The sequence below is a fragment of the Rhinolophus ferrumequinum genome, chromosome 21 (assembly GCF_004115265.2).
Source record: "Rhinolophus ferrumequinum isolate MPI-CBG mRhiFer1 chromosome 21, mRhiFer1_v1.p, whole genome shotgun sequence".
Classification (NCBI taxonomy): domain Eukaryota; kingdom Metazoa; phylum Chordata; class Mammalia; order Chiroptera; family Rhinolophidae; genus Rhinolophus; species Rhinolophus ferrumequinum.
In genome coordinates this window covers 54,669,576-54,689,991 of record NC_046304.1, presented here as the reverse complement: position 1 = coordinate 54,689,991, position 20,416 = coordinate 54,669,576, and the positions used below count along the sequence as shown (strand labels likewise).

At 62.0% G+C, this 20,416-nt stretch overlaps 4 protein-coding genes across 8 annotated transcripts; 2 read left to right on the top strand and 2 right to left on the bottom strand.

Annotated features, from left to right (window-relative positions):
* Positions 1–9: 9 nt before the first annotated feature.
* Positions 10–6,673, top strand: PCYT2 (phosphate cytidylyltransferase 2, ethanolamine). 3 transcript variants are annotated; one of them, XR_004421374.1, is made up of 14 exons: positions 11–193; positions 2,046–2,134; positions 2,421–2,582; positions 2,821–2,887; positions 3,464–3,548; positions 3,655–3,699; positions 4,365–4,503; positions 4,686–4,768; positions 5,000–5,077; positions 5,255–5,320; positions 5,475–5,540; positions 5,725–5,813; positions 5,894–6,267; positions 6,490–6,673. XR_004421374.1 is itself a non-coding variant. In XM_033091217.1 (13 exons), exons 1-13 carry the CDS (start codon positions 105–107, stop codon positions 6,003–6,005), a joined length of 1,170 nt encoding a protein of 389 aa, XP_032947108.1. In that variant the 5' UTR covers positions 11–104; the 3' UTR covers positions 6,006–6,673. The 3 variants fall into 3 exon arrangements, 2 of the variants coding, with proteins under 2 accessions (XP_032947109.1, XP_032947108.1); XM_033091217.1 differs by having other exon boundaries at positions 5,894–6,673; XM_033091218.1 differs by lacking the exons at positions 4,365–4,503; positions 4,686–4,768 and having other exon boundaries at positions 10–193; positions 5,894–6,673.
* A 1,633-nt stretch (positions 6,674–8,306) lies between these two features.
* Positions 8,307–11,368, bottom strand: NPB (neuropeptide B). Its single transcript, XM_033091060.1, has 4 exons — positions 11,260–11,368; positions 8,989–9,268; positions 8,554–8,798; positions 8,307–8,444 (listed from the first exon to the last, which is right to left on the bottom strand). Exons 1-4 carry the CDS (start codon positions 11,343–11,345, stop codon positions 8,411–8,413), a joined length of 645 nt encoding a protein of 214 aa, XP_032946951.1. The 5' UTR covers positions 11,346–11,368; the 3' UTR covers positions 8,307–8,410.
* Positions 11,369–11,525: 157 nt separating this feature from the next.
* On the bottom strand, positions 11,526–15,727 carry ANAPC11 (anaphase promoting complex subunit 11). 3 transcript variants are annotated; one of them, XM_033091061.1, is made up of 3 exons: positions 15,586–15,727; positions 15,153–15,272; positions 11,526–11,800 (listed from the first exon to the last, which is right to left on the bottom strand). In XM_033091061.1, exons 2-3 carry the CDS (start codon positions 15,259–15,261, stop codon positions 11,655–11,657), a joined length of 255 nt encoding a protein of 84 aa, XP_032946952.1. In that variant the 5' UTR covers positions 15,262–15,272; positions 15,586–15,727; the 3' UTR covers positions 11,526–11,654. The 3 variants fall into 3 exon arrangements, with proteins under 3 accessions (XP_032946952.1, XP_032946954.1, XP_032946953.1); XM_033091063.1 differs by having other exon boundaries at positions 15,559–15,696; XM_033091062.1 differs by having other exon boundaries at positions 15,462–15,598.
* A 224-nt stretch (positions 15,728–15,951) lies between these two features.
* Positions 15,952–19,645, top strand: ALYREF (Aly/REF export factor). Its single transcript, XM_033091059.1, has 6 exons — positions 15,952–16,209; positions 16,654–16,785; positions 18,194–18,341; positions 18,907–18,970; positions 19,070–19,244; positions 19,339–19,645. The coding sequence occupies exons 1-6, from the start codon at positions 15,973–15,975 to the stop codon at positions 19,351–19,353; spliced, it is 771 nt and encodes a 256-aa protein (XP_032946950.1). The 5' UTR covers positions 15,952–15,972; the 3' UTR covers positions 19,354–19,645.
* The last annotated feature ends 771 nt before the right edge of the window (positions 19,646–20,416 follow it).

Genomic DNA, 20,416 nt, shown 5'->3' with positions numbered 1-20,416 from the left:
GGGTGCGGGTGGTGAGGCCCGTGTGATGGCGCGTGCGCAGGGAGGGCGGACGCCAGCAGCTCGGAGTCGCGGAGCTGGCCGAGCCGCGCCGCTACTGGGGCGACATGATCCGAAACGGGCACGGGGCGTTGGGCGGCGCGGAGCGGCCGGGCCCGGGAGGCAGACGTGACGTGCGGGTGTGGTGCGACGGCTGGTGAGCGCGGCGGGCGTTGGCGGGTGCGGGGCGCTGCGCTGCAGCCGGAGACGCCTGTGAGCCGGCCTTCCCCGGGCCCGGGATAGGCGGTCAGTAGCGGGGAGTTAGGGGGCCGGCGGGCGGCGGGCTCGGCCTGCCTGGGTCCGGAGGTCTCCTGGGACTAGGGATCACCCCCACCGCGGGCAGCCCATCGTGGCGGTCCCACGCCGGAGCCCGGGCCTGCTGGCCCAGCACTGGGGACTTGGAGAGAAGCCTTTCCCTAAGGCGCTCCTTCCCTGACGTTTGCCCGTAAGCCGCGGAACGAGCCAGGCACCCCCGCCCAGCCCAGCTCCTGTGACGCGGTGGCGACAGTTGTGTGCGTCTCATCGGAGGAGCTGATTTAATCGTTTCAGTGCCATCAGGACCGCTCTCCCTCTGAAGGAGCCGGGCACCCAGATGTCTTCCTGGTGTCAGGCTCCTCAGCTTGCCCAGCTCAAGACCAGAGAGGTGCTCTTGGGTGTCCAGGCAGTGCCAGCGCACAGCAATTGCTTGTCTTGCCTCTGTCCAGGATCCTCAGTGAAGCCGCCCACAGCTCCTGGGTCCCCCCCACCCAGGGAGGGCTACATGCCCGTCGCCCTCTTTTCTGGCAAGCCAGACAGCGGGGGTTGTTTGGAGATGGGCGGGGCTGCCAACTGGTAACTTGTCACTTTCCAGGCTTTCTCAGACCTTTACTTGAGGAGAGTAGAGAAAGAAACGCCACTACCTGTACAGCCCAGGGCTTCAGAGGAGAGCACACGAGGCTGTGCCTGAATTACCTTGGGGAGAGGGAGCCTGGCTTCGTGTCAGTGGACTCTGACCTTGGCCCTGGTCAGGCCGCAGCCATAAGGCCAGGGTGACTGGGACACACCCTGGACCCAATGGGACCCTGCCTTCTGTGCAGCGCCTGGCCCAGCCCGTCCAGTGGGTACAGGGGTCAGCCTGGCTGCTGGATTTAGACTTCCCTCTTCCCTTATCCCAGGGCCAGGGTCCTGTGGCCCCCAGGCTTATTTGCTGGGGCCTGCTGTGCTGAGATAGGGGTAGCAGGTGGTGGTGAGTAGAACGGCTCTGTACACCCAGTGGCCTGGGTCCCCTGGAGAAGCAGGGACAGCTTTGCCCACTCAGAAGGTGATGTGAGGCTGGAAGGAGCAGAGCGAGGACGGCCCATCTTGGGGCCTGCAGAGAAGTGTGTGGGTTCTCCCCAGGGCACATAGAGCACATGGGGAGCCACGCTGCACACTGGGTTAAGTTCACCCTTAACCAGGCCTGATTTGAGGATAGAGAGTCTAGAACCAGGGGGCAGGGAGTGGCTGTTGGCCCCTGACAGCACGTGTCACTGAGTTTCTGGAGGCCGCAGCAGGTGAGCAGGATTTCCAAAGCTAGTGATTGCCGTTGCTCATTGGCTGGACTTTGCTTCGTGTTGGCCCCAGGGACTGTCCACCTGTCTTCAGGGCAGTAAAGCGTTTAACCCACCCCTGAATTAATGCTGAATTAACACTGTTTCTTCTACAGCTTAAAGGGACTCCCCGTGGTGCTTTGCATGGGGGGTGGGAGCAGGGCGGCTAAGGGCGAGCGCCATCCCCTGTGCTCTCCAGCCCTTGGATCCACAGGCCTTGTCACTGGGCACAGCCAGACGCCCGCCACGCTTGCTGAACCTGGACCTGGGCCCAGGGAACAGTGGTAGGACAAGCTAAGTGCCCGCCTCCCCTCTGAAAGCCCAGGCCCAGCCGGACCTGGGGAGCAGTTCCCAGGGGCTGCTTCTCAGAGGGCTTAAGCCGCAGACGAGCCAGGCTGTGCCCTCTAGCTGCCCAGGGACTGACCCCCGCCCTCTCCACAGCTATGACATGGTGCATTATGGCCACTCGAACCAGCTGCGCCAGGCACGGGCCATGGGCGACTACCTCATCGTGGGCGTGCACACTGACGGTAAGCTGGGGCTGCCACGCCCACCCTCCACCCACCCACCCACCCCACCCCCGTGCCCACCTGGGGTCTGCCCTGCTGACTGAGACCCTGCAGGGCCTAGTTGTCAGAGGGAACCCTCAGCTGGAACTCTGGTGGGTGATGGGACTGTGTGGTTATCCAAACCCGTACCGAGTGGCTGTGCTGGACCATGGACAGGGCGGTGGCCACTCGAGTGTAGCTAAGATGGGGCTGCAGCCCTGCCCTCCGTGGGTCACCGTTTCATCCTCGCCCTCTTCTCTGGCCCTAGAGGAGATCTCCAAGCATAAGGGGCCCCCAGTATTCACGCAGGAGGAGAGGTACAAGATGGTGCAGGCCATCAAGTGGGTGGACGAGGTGGTGCCAGCAGCTCCCTATGTCACCACGCTGGAAACGCTGGACAAGTACAGCTGCGACTTCTGTGTCCACGGCAGTGAGTGGGCCGGGCTGGGGCTCCAGAGGTCTGGGCACTCAGGGCGGGCTCAGGATCAGACCGAAGTGCTGGGCCTCTACACTTTGGGGAGCACCGAGCCCTTTGGGGACCTGAGAACATTCTGGGTTCTTCCCCAGAAACGAGCCCACGTCACTGGGGCAGACCTTGGATGTGGGCCCTGAAGGTCTTGGTGGCTTTGGGTTCACAATCCTTGTTTCTCGTGCGTGTCACCCCTTAGATGACATCACACTGACCGTGGACGGCCGGGATACCTATGAGGAAGTGAAGCAGGCTGGGAGGTACAGGTGAGCCCCACCACGACCCCCTTTCTGAGCAGTGGGACTCAACACTCCCCTCGAGCTTTTTCTGTTCCTTGTGACCGTGGCTGGCACTGGGGGGCACTGCGCTGCGTGGCGTCGGAAATGTGTGCTATCTGTGTGGTGGCCGTGGGCCGCGGGCGGCTGGCTAGCAACGGAAAAGTGAGGATGCGACCGGAAGCTGGGTTTTACTTTATTAACTTGAACTTAAAAAGCCAGTGTGGCCAGCGGCTCCTGCGTGGGACAGTGCAGCCTGGAAGTCCCTTGGCAGAGAACATACAGTGGGGCAGGACCTGGGTGTCAGACAGTGGGCAGAAGGGGGACCAGCACCCCACCACCCCAACACTGCACACTTGGGGTATAGCAATGCTTTCCCTTTGTCCGTCATTCCCTTTAGTTGATAAAAGGTCGGTGGCTGGCCCCACCCTCCTGGTCCCGGTTTCCGTCGGAGCCGAGAGCAGTGAGGAGAAGCAGGCCTGTGCACAGCACAGCTGGGGCCTGGGTTGTCCTTACAAGGGGTCAGCTGAGAGCGCTGATCACACCAGTCACCACCTCTGTCCCCAGAGAGTGCAAACGCACCCAGGGCGTCTCCACCACGGACCTTGTCGGCCGCATGCTGCTGGTGACCAAAGCCCATCACCGTGGCCAAGTGAGTGACGGGACAGGGGCAGGGTCTCTGAGGTCCCAGCCTGAGGACACTGTTGGGAGGGAAGGTGAGAGCACCCACCCTGCCTGCCTTTGCCCCTTCTGTACAGGAGATGTCCTCAGAGTACCGAGAGTACGCAGACAGCTTTGGCAAGGTGAGTGTTGCCCAAGCCGCACCTACCACCCCGCTTCCTGCCTTCCGGGGGCTGACCGGGTACAGACAGCCAGGTTTGGCCGGCAGACCAATCACAGTGGCCACTGCCCGGAAGCGGAACAAGGACTGCCCTCCTGGTTACAGGTAGTTTCTAACCAGGTGGCCTAGCCCTCTCTTCCTTTTTAGCCCCCTCACCTGACACCTGCCAGGGAGACACTTTTCTCAGAAGGCTCCTCCCAGGTGACCACACAGTGGCCTCGGTGCAGGGTCCCCCTGAGCGGGGGCTGTGTCCACTGGCCTCCCTCCTGGTAGGCCAGAGGCTGGCCCAGGGTGCTGGTGGATGCAGTGCCTGCTATGGCCACCGGGTGGAGCCACAGCCCCACCCAGCCTGGTGGTGGTGTGGACCCGGCAGGCACTGCCACCCAGCCCTTGGTGTCCCTGCCAGAGTCACTTGCCCTGACACAGCACGAGCGAGTGAGGGAGTGAGCTGGCAGGCCGCAGCCTGGGGTGAAGAGTCCCGGCCTGTGACCCCATGCCTGCTCCCTCTGTCCCACACTGTGCCTGCCCAAGCAGACGGACAGGCCTGTGCAGGCAGCCCCAGGCTGAGAAGAGGCGCTCGAGTGGGCGCCGGTGAGGGACGTGCTGACCTGACCTCTTGGCTTACAGTGCCCAGGGGGGCGGAACCCCTGGACGGGGGTGTCCCAGTTTCTGCAGACATCCCAGAAGATCATCCAGTTTGCTTCTGGGAAGGAGCCCCAGCCAGGCGACACCATCATTTATGTGGCCGGCGCCTTTGACCTGTTCCGTATCCTCCAGAACTGGGAGTGTCGCCCCAGACCTTTCCTCTCCGTGTTCATACCTGCCCCAGAGGGCTGCGGGCCGGCGGGGCTCCTGGACAGCAGTGGGTGCAGGGGCACGGCCATTGGGTGCAGGCGGGTGGAGGGCGGCTGCTCCTGTCCAATTACTTGCTCCTGAACCCGGGCACAGACATCGGGCACGTGGACTTCCTGGAAAAGGTGCATGGCCTGGCGGAGAGGCCCTATGTCATCGCTGGCTTACATTTTGACCAGGTCTCAGCCCCCTCCCCGGGCAGCTGGTCATGGAGCCTCGGGGGCTCCTCGGGTTGAGGGCGGGCACAGGTGGCCCTGGGGACGAGCCCCGGATGCTGACAGGCAGAGGAGATGAGCTGCAGCCTCTTCCTGGGGCAGGCTGGTACCGTCTGGGGCTTCCCCACGCTGGCGGGGGCCCCACGAGGAACTGCTGGGAGGGTGCCTGCTGACCCATCCCCGCTCTGGCTGTAGGAGGTCAACCACTACAAGGGAAAGAACTACCCCATCATGAACCTGCACGAGCGGACCCTGAGCGTGCTGGCCTGCCGGGTGAGCGCTGGGCGGGTGGGCAGTGGGGCAGAGGGGCAGGAGACAGCCGGCCCACCGTGCTACCTCGCCGAGTCTCTTCTCCGCACTGGCAGCCTTGGCTGGCGTTTAGAGTCATGTCCCACCACTGTGCAGCTTGGTTGGGTCCTGGCTCACCCGCTGTGTTCCCTGTCCCCACAGTATGTGTCGGAAGTAGTAATTGGGGCCCCATACTCGGTCACAGCAGAGCTCCTGGATCATTTCAAGGTGAGACTCCCGATGGCTGGCCCCAGGGAGGGCTGGGCTGAGGCAGAGGCCAGGCAGTGGACAGTGGCTGTGGCTGCCTCCTTGGTGGCGCCCTCTAAGGGTAAGAGCCATGTGGGGTGCGGGGAGGGCTCCTTGACCCCTACTCCCTCTGCAGGTGGACCTGGTGTGTCACGGGAAGACGGAAATCGTGCCTGACAAGGATGGCTCGGACCCCTACCAGGTGGGCATGCTGGGCCCGAGCCGCTGGCACCTGTCTGGGAGATGGTCTCAGGAGGCAGGCTGCTGACGAGCGGGAGTACCTGCCCCACCGCCCCGGGCTGGGGGCCCAGCGGGCCAGGGCAGCCAGGCAGTGTCCCTGGGGTCTGGAGGAGCGCCGTCATTTCCCCCTCCTCCCCGGCCTCTAGGAGCCCAAGAGAAGGGGCGTCTTCTGTCAGATCGACAGTGGGAACGACCTCACCACAGACCTCATCGTGCAGCGTATCATCAAAAACAGGTGAGGTGTCCTGGGTGGTGGGGCACGTGGAGCTGAGGCCCCGGGTGGGGCGCACAGCTCACCCCACACCCGGCCCCCAGGCTGGAGTACGAGGCTCGGAACCAGAAGAAGGAGGCGAAGGAGCTGGCCTTCCTGGAGGCCATGAGGCAGCAGGAGTCGCGGCCCGAGAGGGAGAGCGACAGTGACATGTGACTTCTGACGGAGGAGGCTGTCAGCAGGAGCCCTGGAGCGTGGCCCTCCCTGCTCTGCTTCCCGCCTGTGCATCCAGAGTTCGGCTCACATGGTTTTGAACGGAGCTGCAGTGTCCCCCCTCTGAGTGGCCTGGCCTTGGAAGGACTGGCGTGGAGCACGCCGCCTCCCACCCCTGCCTACGAGTCACCCGGCTTGCAGCGCCCGTACCCCCTTCCCGCTCAGTTGCGCAGGAGTCCAGCACTGGAGCAGCCCAGAGGGCAGGGTGAGCAGAGGCACTACCAAGCAGAGGGCGCCGCCCTGCGTGCCAAGGCAGGCTCCGCTTCCATCCTGGCCCCACTGCTTCTCCCCCAGTCTGCCCCCGGGAGGCTCCTGCCGACCAGGATACCCCCTGCCACCTGGCACTGGGTGGCACTTCCTGCCCATCCAGCTTGGGGGGAGCCCATTTCAGGGAAACTGATTCGAAGGCCCCACATTTCCTCCTCAGGGTTCAGACCAGCCCGCCTCCGGCACGGGCACCCTCTGCCACACGGTGTGTCCCTGGTGCCCCAGGGCCTGGCTCCAGGACCCTGCACCCCTGTGCCCAGGCCAGCCTCCTGCTCTCCCACAGACTCTTCTCGATTTTGTACATAACTGGCTGGTGTACAACCAAATAAAGCTGGTGGGAGGCACTCTGTGTCAGGCTGTCATCCCTGCTCGGGACCAGGGAACCCCTTCCTTGGCTCGGGCTCCCCACCACTCACCAACAGCAAGGGCATTGGCAGACAGCCAGGCAGTGAGGAAGCATCCTGCTCTAAACCCCTGAGCCCCTCGGGCCTGGGTCTGTCACCAGGAGGATGAGAGGCTCAGTCCCCACAGCTCTGCCCAGTGGGGCACACTGAATCTCGGGGGCTCCAGCACAGAAATCAGCCTGCGTGGAACAGCCCTGTAGCTGTATGGTATTGACCCAGTCCCCTTGCGGGGTGGGGCAGGCAATGGCTGGGCTGGTCTTCTGTTCAGAAGTGAGGATTGCGATGGTGTTTGCCAGCCCCTCCTCCTTCCCTCCAGAGTGGTCTCTGCCCTTCAGCTCCTGGGTCGGGGGCACCCTGTAGCCTGGTCCCATGGGAGCCCAGGGCCAGCGTTCTCTCTGGTATGAAGTGGGCCTGTTCTTTCCGTTTCACTGTTCTGGAGGTTGAACTGAGAACCCTTGCGGGAAACTGAAGCAAGGAGCCCAGGAAGGTTGACACACATCCCAGGCTGGGCGGCCACCACCCACTTTCCTGTCCTCCCTCCAAAGTTGGGGGTGCTACACTGTGAGGCTCAGGGCTCTCCCTGCAAACTGCCCCATCTGGGCTCCCAAACCTCAGGAGGCCTGTGCTGCAGGACCTGCCCACACCCAGACCCCTGAGCTGAGGGACCAGCCAGTCCCCCATAGACTCATGGGGGAGGACGGGGAGCAGCCAGCAGGCTCCTCATGATGCTAGTCAGCCCTAGCCCTGCTGGGTGGTACCCCGAGGCAGGGACTGCCCCCAAAAAGCAGCCGGTGAGCCCCGGCTGGGCCACGGGTGGAGGAGGTACAGGGCCAGGGCTCTGGGAGGTCATCGCCCCTGGACACACATCTACCCTGGTGCAATGGGATTGTGGGTTCCACCCACAGCTTCTGAGCACAGGGCTCCCCGAGGCCCACCTGGCCTTTGCTCCATGGGGTGGGGGGACACCCCGCCAGACAGGCCTGGGACCTCTGGGACCAGGGCTCCAGCTCTCAGCCGCTTGCAGAGGGCAACTCAGAGGCGGCCTGGGGTGGGGTGGGGGTGGGGGCGGGGCAAGGATAGCAGTAATTAGCCTGAGGTGGGGCCCAGTGCTGGGAGTGGTGGCCCACACAGCCCACCGCCCTCCTCCAGGCCGGGCAGCACCTAAGCCGTGGGGAGGGAGGAACACAGAGCTCCCCAGGAGGCCAGCTGCCTGGCACCAGCTGCATCCAGCTTTGCCAGTCGGCAGGAGGGCCCCTGGGCAGCTCCTGCTCATCTTGGAGCTGCACCACTGGCTGCCCCCACTCCCTGGGCCAGCTGGTTCATTGGGCACCACACAGTATTTTGAGGTAGTGCGGGAGGGGGGGTTGTCCAAGAAAGAGTGACCCCAGGAACTGCCCCCCTAGTGAGGGAGAGCTTTGGCCTCAAGAAACCTGGATTTGAGGCGGCGGGGGCGGGGGGGGGGGCACCTGTAGCAGGACAGAAGCTGGAGCTGGCTGAGTAACCTCGTGGCTAGTGGGGACAGGGACGGGACTGGAGAGGTCGGATGGAGAGCAGCCTCTGGTCGACGGGGTGGGGGCTCTAGAAAGCTTCCGGGGCGAGGTGAGGCTGGGGACCGAAGAACATCTGCAGCAGCATTTCTGGAGCAGTGGGGTTTGGGGTGCTCCTGTGCAGAGTGTTTCAGGCGAGCTCCAGGCCTGGTAGGGGCCAGGCCCTGTGGTTTGGGGACAGAATCGGTTTAGAGACAGACAGGGCCCTGCCCCCTCCAGCAGCGCACACACTCAAGCCTGGGGCACTAAGCATTGATTCATTTAGCCATTTACTGTGGAGATGGAGTGGGCAGCGGCTGGTCGCCATCTCGAGCCCCAGGGGGTTCTGAGGGTGCCGGGGATACCCGCAGGGAGACAAGCGACGTCCAGGTGTCAGGCGGCGCCTCAGGCGCTGCGACAGTCCGCTGGCTGGCTCGTAGTGACAGGAAGACGTCCGCCTTGCACAGGAAGGATGCTCGTCCGTCGGGGAGCGGCTGGCAGCTATGCAGGTTGGGGGTAACGTCCTTGACGCAGACGGTCTGCGGGCAGAAGGACGCTGAGGGGGCGGCCTGCGTGCCCCATCCCTCACCCCCGCGCCCCGCGCCCCATCCCGCTCTGCGCCCCCCACTGCCTCTGTCCCCTTTCCCACCCTCCCGCACTCTTCTGTCCCTCACCCTAACGTCCCCATCTCACCCTCCAATGCCCCGCGCCCCCCGCCCCCGCACTCACGGGGCTCCACGGGCTGGGGCGCAACTCCGGGAAGGAGCCGGCCCGGCCAAAGGGTCCCGCGCCCACGGGGGGCTCCGAGCGCCGCGCGTACTGGGACCCACGGAAGCCGGACAGCAGCCCCGCAGCGTGGCCTACCGAGTAGGAGTTGGGCCCCGCCGCTTGCTTGTACCACGCGAGGGTGGGCGGTGCCAGAAGCAGGCACAGCGCCAGGGCGGCAGCCACCAGCGTGGCGAGTTGGGCCGTGGGGACGGAGCGGCACGGGCGTCGGGGCGCCTTGTATCTGCGGTGGGGATGGAGCGGGGCGGGACGGGAGTGAGGCGCGGGGGCGGTGCCGCGGCCGTCGGCCTCCTCAGGCAGGCGCAGGGGACTCCAGCGCTTAGTGGGGGCCGGTCTCCCCACCCTCCCCACCCCCGCCAGCTGTCCTGTTTCCAGCCCTGTCTGCTGCTACTAGGAGGGGGAGCCCAGGCCGCTCCCACCGCTCACAGCCTGGTACCGTGGGGCCTCAGAGCAAGGGCGAGTGGGGCTGCACTGAACCCTCAACCAACCTGAGGGCGCCCCAGCCCTAAGGGTCACCACTCAGAGGTCCCCAGGGCTCATGAGGCTGGAGAGAGAACCACTGACTACACTGTGCCCAGGGGACAAGTTCTCCCATCCTAAAGTGGAGCTGACCCCAAAGGCAGGGCGTCTGGAGAAGAAAATCAGTCTAGACTGGCCTGGGGCCACCGTGTTTCACACCCAAGGGGGAAAGTTCTATCAACAGGGCTGCTGCTGGTGGGGGGGGAGCGATGGTTGGGGGCGCAGCAAGGCCAGGCCCAACCTCTGGAAACTAGGTTCAAGGGGTGGCCCAGGAGATCCGAGGTCCCTGGGGTGGGTAGCCTCAGGAGCTTGGGGCCTCTCTGCATTCACCCCACACACTGATCCACACTCTGGGGCTGGCCTCAGGGAAGGAACATGTCACTGCCCAGCAGAAGGTCATTTACTGAAACTCTGCCATGTGCCAGTGTCCAGATGAACTGGACCCAGGTCCTGACTGAAGCCACAGCTGGCTGGGAGAACGGAGCTGGTGGCAGGGTAGGCAGGACGCCTCACTGGGGGACAAGGAGGGGAGGCCAGGGGAGAGGTCTACAAAGGTGGGTGGTGTGACCCTGTCCTCTGGGGAGGGGGCTGGGGAGGGCATGGGGTCCTGTGCTCCCTGGGAGAAGATGGCTGGACTCTGGGTGTGTGTAGGGCCTGCTGGGGGCTGTGTCCACCTCAAGGGTACCAAGCTGGCCCTGAGAACAAGCTGGAACCCAGGGAAGTTCTGAGGAGTCCCAGTGCAGGAAGTGGGGGTTGCCCCCAAGAGGACGTTGGGACCTGGGTCAGGCAAGGAACCCCTCAGGGCTGAGCACCTCTCCCAAAGTGTGAGTGAAAAGCTGGGGAGGCTGGGTCCCCATGGGCACTTCCTATCACAGGAATTCCCCAGGGAAGACGGAAGTGCAGAGGGCAGGTCAGGATGAGGTCAGAAAGCTGCAGCCACCCAGTGGGGTCCTCTGCAGCCCTGGCCTACCTCCCTCTCCTGAAACCCTCGTGACTCCCCAGATCTGGACACACTCTAGACAGCAAGGCTTCGAGAAGAGTGGCTGCCCAGAACCCAGGGCATGACAGGGCAGGGCGGGGGTGGGGGGACCGGCCACCAGCTGCCCCTCAGCAGCTCACTCAGGCGCACTTCCTCATGCTCCCCATATGTCCTGGTCACAAGGTGTCTTCCTTTGGGTGTGTCCTGCCCAGGACAGCAACCAGCAAGAGGACCTTGCAGCTGGGTTTCTGGACAAGGGGCACTTGACCTCAGGGTTCTATGAGGTCGACTTCCAGGCAGGAGGAGGTAGGGCCTGCCCCTCCAATGAACTGCCCTGTCTTCTGTCCTGGTGGCTCAGGACAGGCGACAGAAGGGGTTACCGTGGGGCACAGGGCAGCAACCCCAGAGGGCCATGGAGAACGGACATGCTCACAGGACACGCAGCCTACAGCAGTCTCCCCCCCCCAGAAGATGCCCGCCCAATTTGTGGGGCTGAGCCTGTGGCCCCCCCCAAGGGGCTCCTCCCCACGGGCGCTGTGGATGGGAGCCTCCCAAGGGCTGTCCTTCCCATGGCATCCTCACAGCCTGTGCCCTCAGCACGACCAGCACCTGCTCTGGGCCGGCCTTCTGGCAGGAGGAACTGCGGGCAGCGGCTGGCAGCCGCGCCAGCCAGGGTCCCACAGACCAGCCTGAGGGGCGGTCCCCGGGGCCCCCACCTGGCTTCCATCAGGTGAGAAGCTGGCCGCCGGGCCATGGATCTCCGCACCACGGTTCCTCCACTGTCCCCTTGGCCGAAGAACATCGTGGGGCCTTTGCACCGCCAGGCCTCCCCGCCCCCTGCGCAGGCAGCTGCCTGCCCCAGGTTCTTCCGGTGGATCCTGCGCGCCTTCTCCTCCCACAGTGTGACTCACACATGTTTATTCATGAGTTTTCAAATCAACGCACAGCACACACGGAGGCCACGTCAGCGCCGAGACGCCAGGCAACCAGAGGCCTCGGGCGAGGCTCGGGCAGTTTAATGAGCTTCACTTATTGGACGAGCAGCGGCTGCGGGCGGCGGCGGTCCTCGGTCCTCGGTCCTCGTCTGGGCGCGGGCGTGGGCGCCGGGCGCTCACTCCTTGAACTTCCACTCCTGCCGGCACATGGGGCAGTGCTGCTGCACCTGCTGCGCGTTGAGCCACTTGAGGATGCAGTGCATGTGGAAGCAGTGCGAGCACTGGCCCCACACCAGCGGGCAGTCGTCGCCGGGCACCTTGCCTGCACGGGGACAGGGACAGGGCCACCGCGGGCTCACACACAGCCCGGGGCTGGCACGGCCGCGCCTCCGCAAGTCCTCCCGGGAGGAGCAGCTCAGGGCGCCCGGTGGCAGGGGCAGTGCCGGCCTGCCTGCGCCTGGGCCACTTGACCTGTGATGCCCAGAAGGCTGCACTGTCACTGTCATGTTGCGGTGCCTGCTGAGGACACGCACACCTCAGCTCTCTACTTCTCTTGATCAAGAGCAAGAGGGCCAAGAGGGCTGGGGCCTCAGGCCCGAGAAGCTTCCGTCCCCAAGCGGCAAGACACCGGAGTGGGCTGCACTGCTGTCTACGGCCTGGCCTGTTCTAGGCCGGCTGTGAGCACAGTGCTACCTTCCACCTCTCAGCCGTTTCTAGCCTGAAAAGGTCCCACCTCCAAGGCCCAGGCACACGCTGCCGGCACCTGGGAGCGCTGCATCTATGGACAGGACACGCCACACAGCTCGTGCTCCAGACACAAGCGTCCCTCTGATTTCCCAAATTCTAGAAAACGCTGTCAGTCAGCGGTGCCAGCGGCGCACAGTGACCTCCCCAGGCCCCCCGAGCAGGGTCCCCACAGACATCCAGGAGCTGACACTCGCTGCTTCCACCCTGTCCTGGGGTGCCTTTCCCCCATGCCACTGCCTTGGGGGCCCTCTACACTTAGCGAGCGCTAGCTACATCCAGAGGTCACTGCTGCACAAACACAAGGGACCTCAGAGACAAGCCAGGCCCAGTGACCAGGGACGTCTTTTCCAGGCAGCAGCTCCATTTGCAATACGTGTCTTAGGTGCAGAGGACAGAAACTGTCTTTGGACCCGTGACCACAGGGCCAGGCCTGGCCGCCACTCTTGACACCAAACACGGGGTGGCGTGACCCTGCAGCACATTAAAGAAAGAACACTACGGCCGAGCCATAAAACAATGCTCTCAAAACCCCACTTAACAACCGCTTGCACAGAACAAGGGGCTAGGAACACGGCCTGCACTCTCCTCCAGCCTCTCAGCACTCTGCAGCCTCCTTGGCACCCCATCTCAGACAGGCGGCCGGGGTGGGTACTGGGTCAGGGACAAACATGGGCTCCTAAGTACGCTTGGCGTCTGCTGAGCACGCACAGTTCCCCACCCAAAGGGCACAGCCATCCACCAAGTCATGAGGGAAAGTGGCCACCGCTCCACCTTCTCATTCACTTGTTCGGGACAATGTTTCTCAACCTTTTAAAAATCCTTTCTAAAACAAAAATGTCCCTTGCTTCCTGAGCTTTTATGACAAAACCACCAGAAAATTATGTGCTCAGCAAATACAAAACATGTCACTCACTCTCCTTCCCAGGCCTGTGCAGGAGGCCACACTGTGTGACACCTGATTTAGATTAGTTCCCACCCCCCCCCACCCCGGGCCCCCCGGGCCTTTCCAACCTCAGAAGAAAGAACGCCCCTTGGAATCACCATATAAAAAGTAGAGTCCCTTACAAATAGAGGATGGAAAACCATGAGCAGGAGCCTGCTAGCCGCCTGGTGGGGCACCCGGCCACCCAGCCACTGCTGCAGAGCACGTGGACAGAGGAACCTGCCGGGGGCACGTGTTGAGCACACGAACACCAGGTCGGTGGCTCCCCCAAAGGCCTGCTAGTGTCTTGATGGAAGTCCTTTTTAGTTAAAACACCCCTCAACAAGACTTACTCCCAGAGCCCTCAGGGCCACGGGGCAGGTTCATCATAGGCTCAGAGGCTGTCGTTCCGCACAGGAGCTCCACTTCAGCCACAGAAACCCAGTGCCACCTCAGCTGTACAGAAAGCACCTCATGCTCATCAGGCGCCTTGAACTTGACAACTGGCTCACTCCACAGGGTCCAAGGATCAGACTCTGAACCCCTACTCTCGCAGCTGGCAGGCCCACATGTGGAGATGCCCAGCCACAGGCCCAGCTGGAATAATACTGGCGGGCTCCTCAGGCAGTGCAGGCCCAGTGGTGCCATCTTTATACAGGCTCACTAGCTCACACTGACCAAGGGCACGGCCACAAAAATGCTTTTGAGGCCTTTTCAGAAAGGAACAATCTGCTGCATAGAAAGTTGCAAGGATTTGCTCCTTCCGGCTCCCACTGTCTCTGTGGTACCCTCAGGAAGGGCGATTTAAAAATAGATTAAATCAAACCAAGCCTTGCGCATCGCTGTTCTCATTAAGTGAAACCTGATCAAGTAGAGCCAATCAATGAGTTCCTAAGATTAAGTCCCACCCATTTGATTAAATCAGGATGGACTGATTCCTGGGTAATGAGATCTCTTTTCACCCAAAGCAGATATAAAGATTAAGCCTAGAAGAAAAAAGTATTTGCACTAAAAGTCCATGGTTTACATTTCACTGTAAGAAGCAAAGCACGGTTACTGTTCTGGGCACTCATGTAGCCCCACGAAGACCTGGTCATTCACAGGGCAGTGAGGAGCTCCTCAGGAGTCCCCAAGCCCCCCTTCCCTCTTGGGACCGCCCTTGTACCCTAGACAAAGCCTTGACCCTTGCTTCTGCTTTGGGTTCACTTGGGTCTGACTAAAAAACTCAATTCATTGGTGCAAAAATCTGCTTTTGACCTAAATATATAATCAAACATTCCTACTTCACAGAACATCCTGACGACAAAGGAACAGGGCAAAAGACATCACAAAGAAGAAATCCAACAAAACTTGATGGTAGGCACTCTGCAAGGTAACACGTGGGTTTCCTCAAGGAGTCAGGTGTCTTTAAAGGGGAAAGAGGGGCGGGGGAAGGGCTGTTCTGAGTAGCTAAGGAGCAGAGTAGTGAAACGGGGAGTCCTGGTTCAGACCACTTGGGGAAGAAGACATTTGGGGACAACCGGAGAAATCTGAATGTGGGCTAGGGATGGGCACAGGTGACACAGAGGAATTCTTAGGTTGTCTGATGTGACAACAGTAGCGTTACATTTAAATGCGACTGAGTGAGTGGGGGGAGGCAACACATGAAGCGAACATGGAAACGTTATTCACTGTTACTCCCTGTGCTCAATGGAGGGCGTATCCTTCTAATATTCCTTTTCTTGTTTGAGAATTTTCAAATGAAAGGTTTTAATGCATCTCTTTGTCCCCTGAGTTTCCCGGCCCAGTTTGATCGTGATAAAAGGCTGTACTGTTTCTCCTTACAAAACTTTTGATGGTGTCTTTATACAAATATGGGCCCAAACCGCCTACCTTTTCTCTGCCAACTTTTCTTGAGAAAAGGGAGACCACAACCCAGGGACTTTGTGCGGGTATTTCTGGGGGAGACAGCACCGCCAGGCGAGTAAACAGAGCTCAAGACACAGCGAGCACAGGGGACACTCACAGTCCGGGCAGCAGCCATTAAAGGCCATCCGGCAGATGCCGCAATTCTCGTCGTTGGCCACCCAGAGCCAAGTGGCCACGCCGTTCCAGCACTTAATCTTCACCTTCATGACGGAGGAGCCTGCGGGCGAGGGGAAGACATCACCTGCTGCCCTTAGTCTGCAGAGCGACAGCATTTAGACACCAAACAAGGGATGCTGCCCGAGGCAGAGGGTCGGCTCTGAGAAACCCTTGTAGCCACCGAGAGGGGGAAAGGCGGCTAAAGGGGTCGCCCGTGGGAGGACCGGAGCCCCGGATACTCGCCACGCACTCAGGGCATCTGCAAAGACCGGCCAAAGGGCGCGCTGGCTTTCGCTACTAAACTGCCACAACGTGCCATACAGCACTTCTTGAAGGACATGACTAACTTGGGGGTGACGGGCAGAGACTCGAACCTCGCTTGCTGTGAGTTCACGCGGGAAACCACCACCCAGCCGGAGTCGCCCGAGGGGAGGGGCGACGAGCCCCGTTCCGCCCCGCCCCGCGCCCAAGCGGACTTAATCGCGCGCAGCACCGCCCGCCTTCAGTTGGCAGCGCCGGAGCCCGCGCGCGAAGCTACAAAAACTACCGCGGCCGCGGCCCGGGACCTGGCAGTGGAGCCCGCTGACCCCCCCCGCGTCCCAGTGCGCACGCGCCGCCCCGGCCCCCACCGCCTCCGCCGGCCTGCAACCAATCGGCGGCCGCTCCGAGAACGCGGCACCGGAAGGCCCCGCGCGTCGCCGGAAGTGACGCGCCGGCGTGCTGACGCGCGGGCTCGAGCCGAGGCCGATTCCGCGCCCGCCATGGCCGACAAAATGGACATGTCTCTGGACGACATCATTAAGCTGAACCGGAGCCAGCGAGGCGGCCGCGGCGGGGGTCGGGGCCGCGGCCGGGCTGGCTCGCAGGGAGGCCGCGGCGGCGGAGCACAGGCCGCCGCGCGAGTGAGTCGGGGCGGCGGTCCCATGCGGAACCGGCCGGCCCTCGCCCGCGGCGCGGCGGGCGGCGGTGGCAGGAACCGACCGGCGCCCTACAGCAGGGTGAGTGCGGAGGCCGCCGGCGGGCCGCGGCAGGGGAGCGGCGCGGCGGGGCGGCGCGCGGCCGAGAGGGCGACGGGCCGGGCCGGGCGGGTGGGCGCGGGCGCGGGCGCTGGGCCGGGCGGGAGGTCGCGCGCCGGCCGGGCCCGGGAGGCGGACACCCTCCCGGCCTTTGTCTGGCCGCCGAGCCTCGTGGCGGCAGGCACTGAGGGGACGTTTCCGCGGCCACACCGGCGGCGAGAAGTTAGTTGGAAAAGTCGCGGGACGTGGGGCCCCGGCAGGGTCGACTGCGGCTCGGCGCGGGCGGGAAGCGGAGGGCTTCAGGCCCCTTTCCGCACTTTCCTCCGGGCCCCGCTGGGAGAGGGTCTTCCAGGGGCAGTGAGGGCGAGGGGCAGCCCTGGAATGCAACTCACGGGTTTCTTTCTGTTGTGTGTTTTCCCCCTTCAGCCGAAACAACTTCCTGACAAGTGGCAACATGACCTTTTCGACAGCGGCTTTGGGGGTGGTGCCGGCGTGGAGACCGGTGGGAAACTGCTGGTGTCCAATCTGGATTTTGGAGTGTCGGACGCTGACATACAGGTAAGAGACAGGATCCTGTCGGTCGGTAGTTGACCCACGCGGAATTGATGGCGTTTGGGATGTGGCCCTGAATCCCTTCCCACCTTAGGACATTGAGCCCTCCCAGACACCCGAGGGCTAGCCACTGTCCCCTGTCAGGGGCTGCTAGGGTGGAGAGCCGAGGTCATGCTAGAGCTGAACCTGCAAGGAGTAGGTCCATTTGTGCTGGAAAACAGGCCCCCAGCCTAGTGTAAGGAGCCGCTGCCCTCCCTTACTAAAACCTGTTCCGTGAGTGAGGTTCTCTGCCAGAGCTTCCCGTTTCTAACAGGAAAAGACTGGTCAGACTCGCGTGGTTCCTGTGTTACTGATGGAGCTGGGCTGCTTGCTTGCTTTACTTTGTGCTTGTTTTCATGATTCGTTGAGAGGAGAAAGACCTACCTCTGTAGAGGTGACAGCACAGAAGCAGGCCAGGGCGTCTTTCTGGCTGTCGGCCGTGAGCCCTGTGTCTTACACGTGCCGGTCCACTCACCACCATCCCTCAGGTCTTGTTAGTAGCATGACTTGCCGACCCATCTTTGGTTGAAGCCTCTTCCCGCCCCCCCCTTTTTCTTTTTCTTTTTTTGATTGAACCTCAAAGGCATTTAAACCTATTTTCTGGTTAAATGACAACATCTTGGGGGTCAGTCCTGGAGATGGCCGGGTCAGGGTTCTGGGCCTTCCTGGGTTCAATTTCCCAGAGCCCAGCTGTGGGAGGACAGAGCAAGGCTGATGAGCACTCACAGTGTCTCAACACTTTTTTTAAGGTGGTTTCTGGCATCCACTGGAAACCGCTTTTGGTGAACTCCACTTCCCGCTGTGTGCCTGCGGCCGGAGTAGCCCCACACTCTGGGTTCCCTCTCCAACTCCCAGCCTGCCTGAGGTCAGGGCAGTTTCCATGGCAGCGCTTGACTTCAGACTTTGCGGCAGGCTTGAGTAGGAGGAGAGGGAAAGGTGAGCCAGAATCTGCCCCGGGGGAGGGGCTGGGTCAGGGCTCCCGAGTCAGGGCCCTTGGAGCTGGTCCACATGTCAGACGGCGCCCCTTGAGCTGTGGTCTTGGCCTTTGCTGTTTGTTGGCACAGTCCGTGGGTGTGTTGTACACTTTCCTTTGCTGAAGGAGATAGTGACCTCATGTCGTGCCCTGCACTGATGGGCTTTGCGGCCCTTCACCTGCATCGTGGTACAGATGTCAGGTCCCCAAGTTGGCAGGAGCCCTCAGGCCCAGCTGCTCCTGGAGGGGGCTGTCCCACCTGCCCCATCCTTGCCCCCATTTCCCACTACCACTGCCCTGCCCCCAGGGAAATCCCCTCAAAGTAGCTCACACTTCCAGGGACTGTCCCTGGGCCAGCAGAAGGAAAAGAGCCCGCTGACAGTTGCTGTTTCTAACTCCCAGGAACTCTTTGCTGAGTTTGGCACTCTGAAGAAAGCGGCCGTGCACTACGACCGCTCCGGACGCAGTCTGGGAACAGCCGACGTGCACTTTGAACGGAAGGCAGACGCCCTGAAAGCTATGAAACAGTACAACGGCGTCCCTCTGGATGGTGCGTTTGGGATTGGACCCAAGAAGACTGAGGGGCCACGCCTGGTTTGTGGAGTTGGGGCTGGCACCCGTCCATGCAGGAATATGGCTCTCCCCTCTGGCTGAGGACACTTTGCACTCGCCCCTTTGTCTCTCTCCCACTCTGCCACTTCTCACGCTGCCCCATACATGTGGACCAACCTCTTGTGAACCCCCACCAGCAAGCTACATCCCTCCCCTCGTTCAGCTCCTTCGGAAGACTCACTCCTGTGAAGCCTTCTCAGCCGCCAGAGTACACCTCTGAGTGCGGGGCTGTAGTCGTAAACAAAGGTACCAGCTCTCCTCCTGGCAGGGCGCCCACACCGTTCCGCCCATGAGCAGCCTGGACACCTGACCAGACACCCTCCTAAGCTGGACTGAGGAGCGAGGAGGTGGTGGTGGGTTGTCGTCGGCGCCGTCTCTTGTCGCGAGCGATCGAGACACGCACGGCCCCTTCCCAGTGCCTGCATGGAGACCGGGGCGTGGTGCCCTGGGTGGGCGTCAGAGGTCTCTAACAGGAACGTGCCCTCTTGTATTCTTTGCCACAGGCCGCCCCATGAACATTCAGCTCGTCACGTCACAGATTGACACACAGCGGAGACCGATACAGAGGTGAGTTCTGGGGCCTCGGGGCCGGGGTTGGCCTGTGGTGTGATCGCTCAGCCTGTGGGCCTGGCCACGTGTGTGAAGGAGTCTCCTTTCCCTCGCTAGTGTGAACAGAGGCGGGATGACTAGGAACCGTGGTTCTGGAGGATTTGGCGGCGGTGGCGCTCGGCGAGGCGCCCGTGGAGGCAGCCGGGGCAGAGGCAGAGGCACGGGCAGGAGTTCAAAGCAGCAGCTTTCCGCAGAGGAGTTGGACGCCCAGCTGGACGCTTATAATGCGAGAGTAAGTCCTAGACGGGTCAGAATGGGGGCCAGCCAAGACCGGGAGGGGTGACTGGGACCTCTTTTCGAGCAAGAACCTCTTTCCTCTGTTTCAGATGGACACCAGTTAAACAGACCAGCAAGCCTGTGCACAGGACAGGCTCCAGGCGGCTCGTCCATGCTCCCTGGCGGGAGGGGCTGGCGGGCTGGGGCTGTGTGGCCAATGATGAAGTTTTCTCTTACGTTTTAAAATAGGATTTAAAACTCATGTAAAGGTTTTTTTTTCCCTTTTTTTTTTTTTTTTTTTTAATTCTGAAACAGACCTGTTTTGTACTGAGTTATTTTTGGGATAAATTTTACTGGTTGCTGTTGTGGAGAAGGTGGCATTTTCGCCTTCGCCATAATAAAGTAGAAGTGTGTGTAGAACTGGAACCGTCCGATTCGTCCTACTGTTGGAGTTCTTGTCTAGGCCAGAACTTTGGTGTCGTCCCAGGCAGGAGGCAGGCACATGGGACCTCGGGGGTGGGGACCAGCCCTGCCTGGCATCTGGCGTCCTGGCATGGGGGTTAGTGCTCCAGAGATGGTGGCTGCCTCTGTGTCTGCCCGCTGATCCTCTGACCAGACAGGTAAGAGGCACAGAGCGCAGTCCCTCTGCCTTCCCACTGGACCATGAGGTGAGGGGAGGGGCACCTCATGTTGCCACCCGCTCGCTTTCAAGCGACCCTTACCTCTGGCTCTTGGTTCCCAGAAGCCTGGCTTCAGCAGCTGACGGCAGCGTACGGCGTCACGTGCTCAGCCTGTCCGTGGGCATGGAAGCAGCAGGTGGAGGGTGTGCTCTTCACTGTGCTGAGATCACTTTGGAAGCTCTGGCAGAGAACAGGAGGGCCTTGTGGTCACATCTGCCCATGTGGACACTCGAGCAAGCTAGGGCCACACGTGGGGTGCAGTTTAGGAGGGGCCGACAACCCTGTGGGAGTCTGGGTGTAGAGACACACCTAAAGTCTCTTCGGTCTCCTGCCTCCCGCTCTAGAGGGCAAGCCTAGGGCCACTCACTCTTACCTACCGCCCAGCCAGAGCCAAGGGTCCTGCTCTGCCTCCTGCACATTGCACGGCCTCACTGCCAAGGAGGCAGTCCATGTGGGACTCCCAAGTCCACCGCCACATTTGGGACAGGGCCAGAGTGAGTGACCCAGG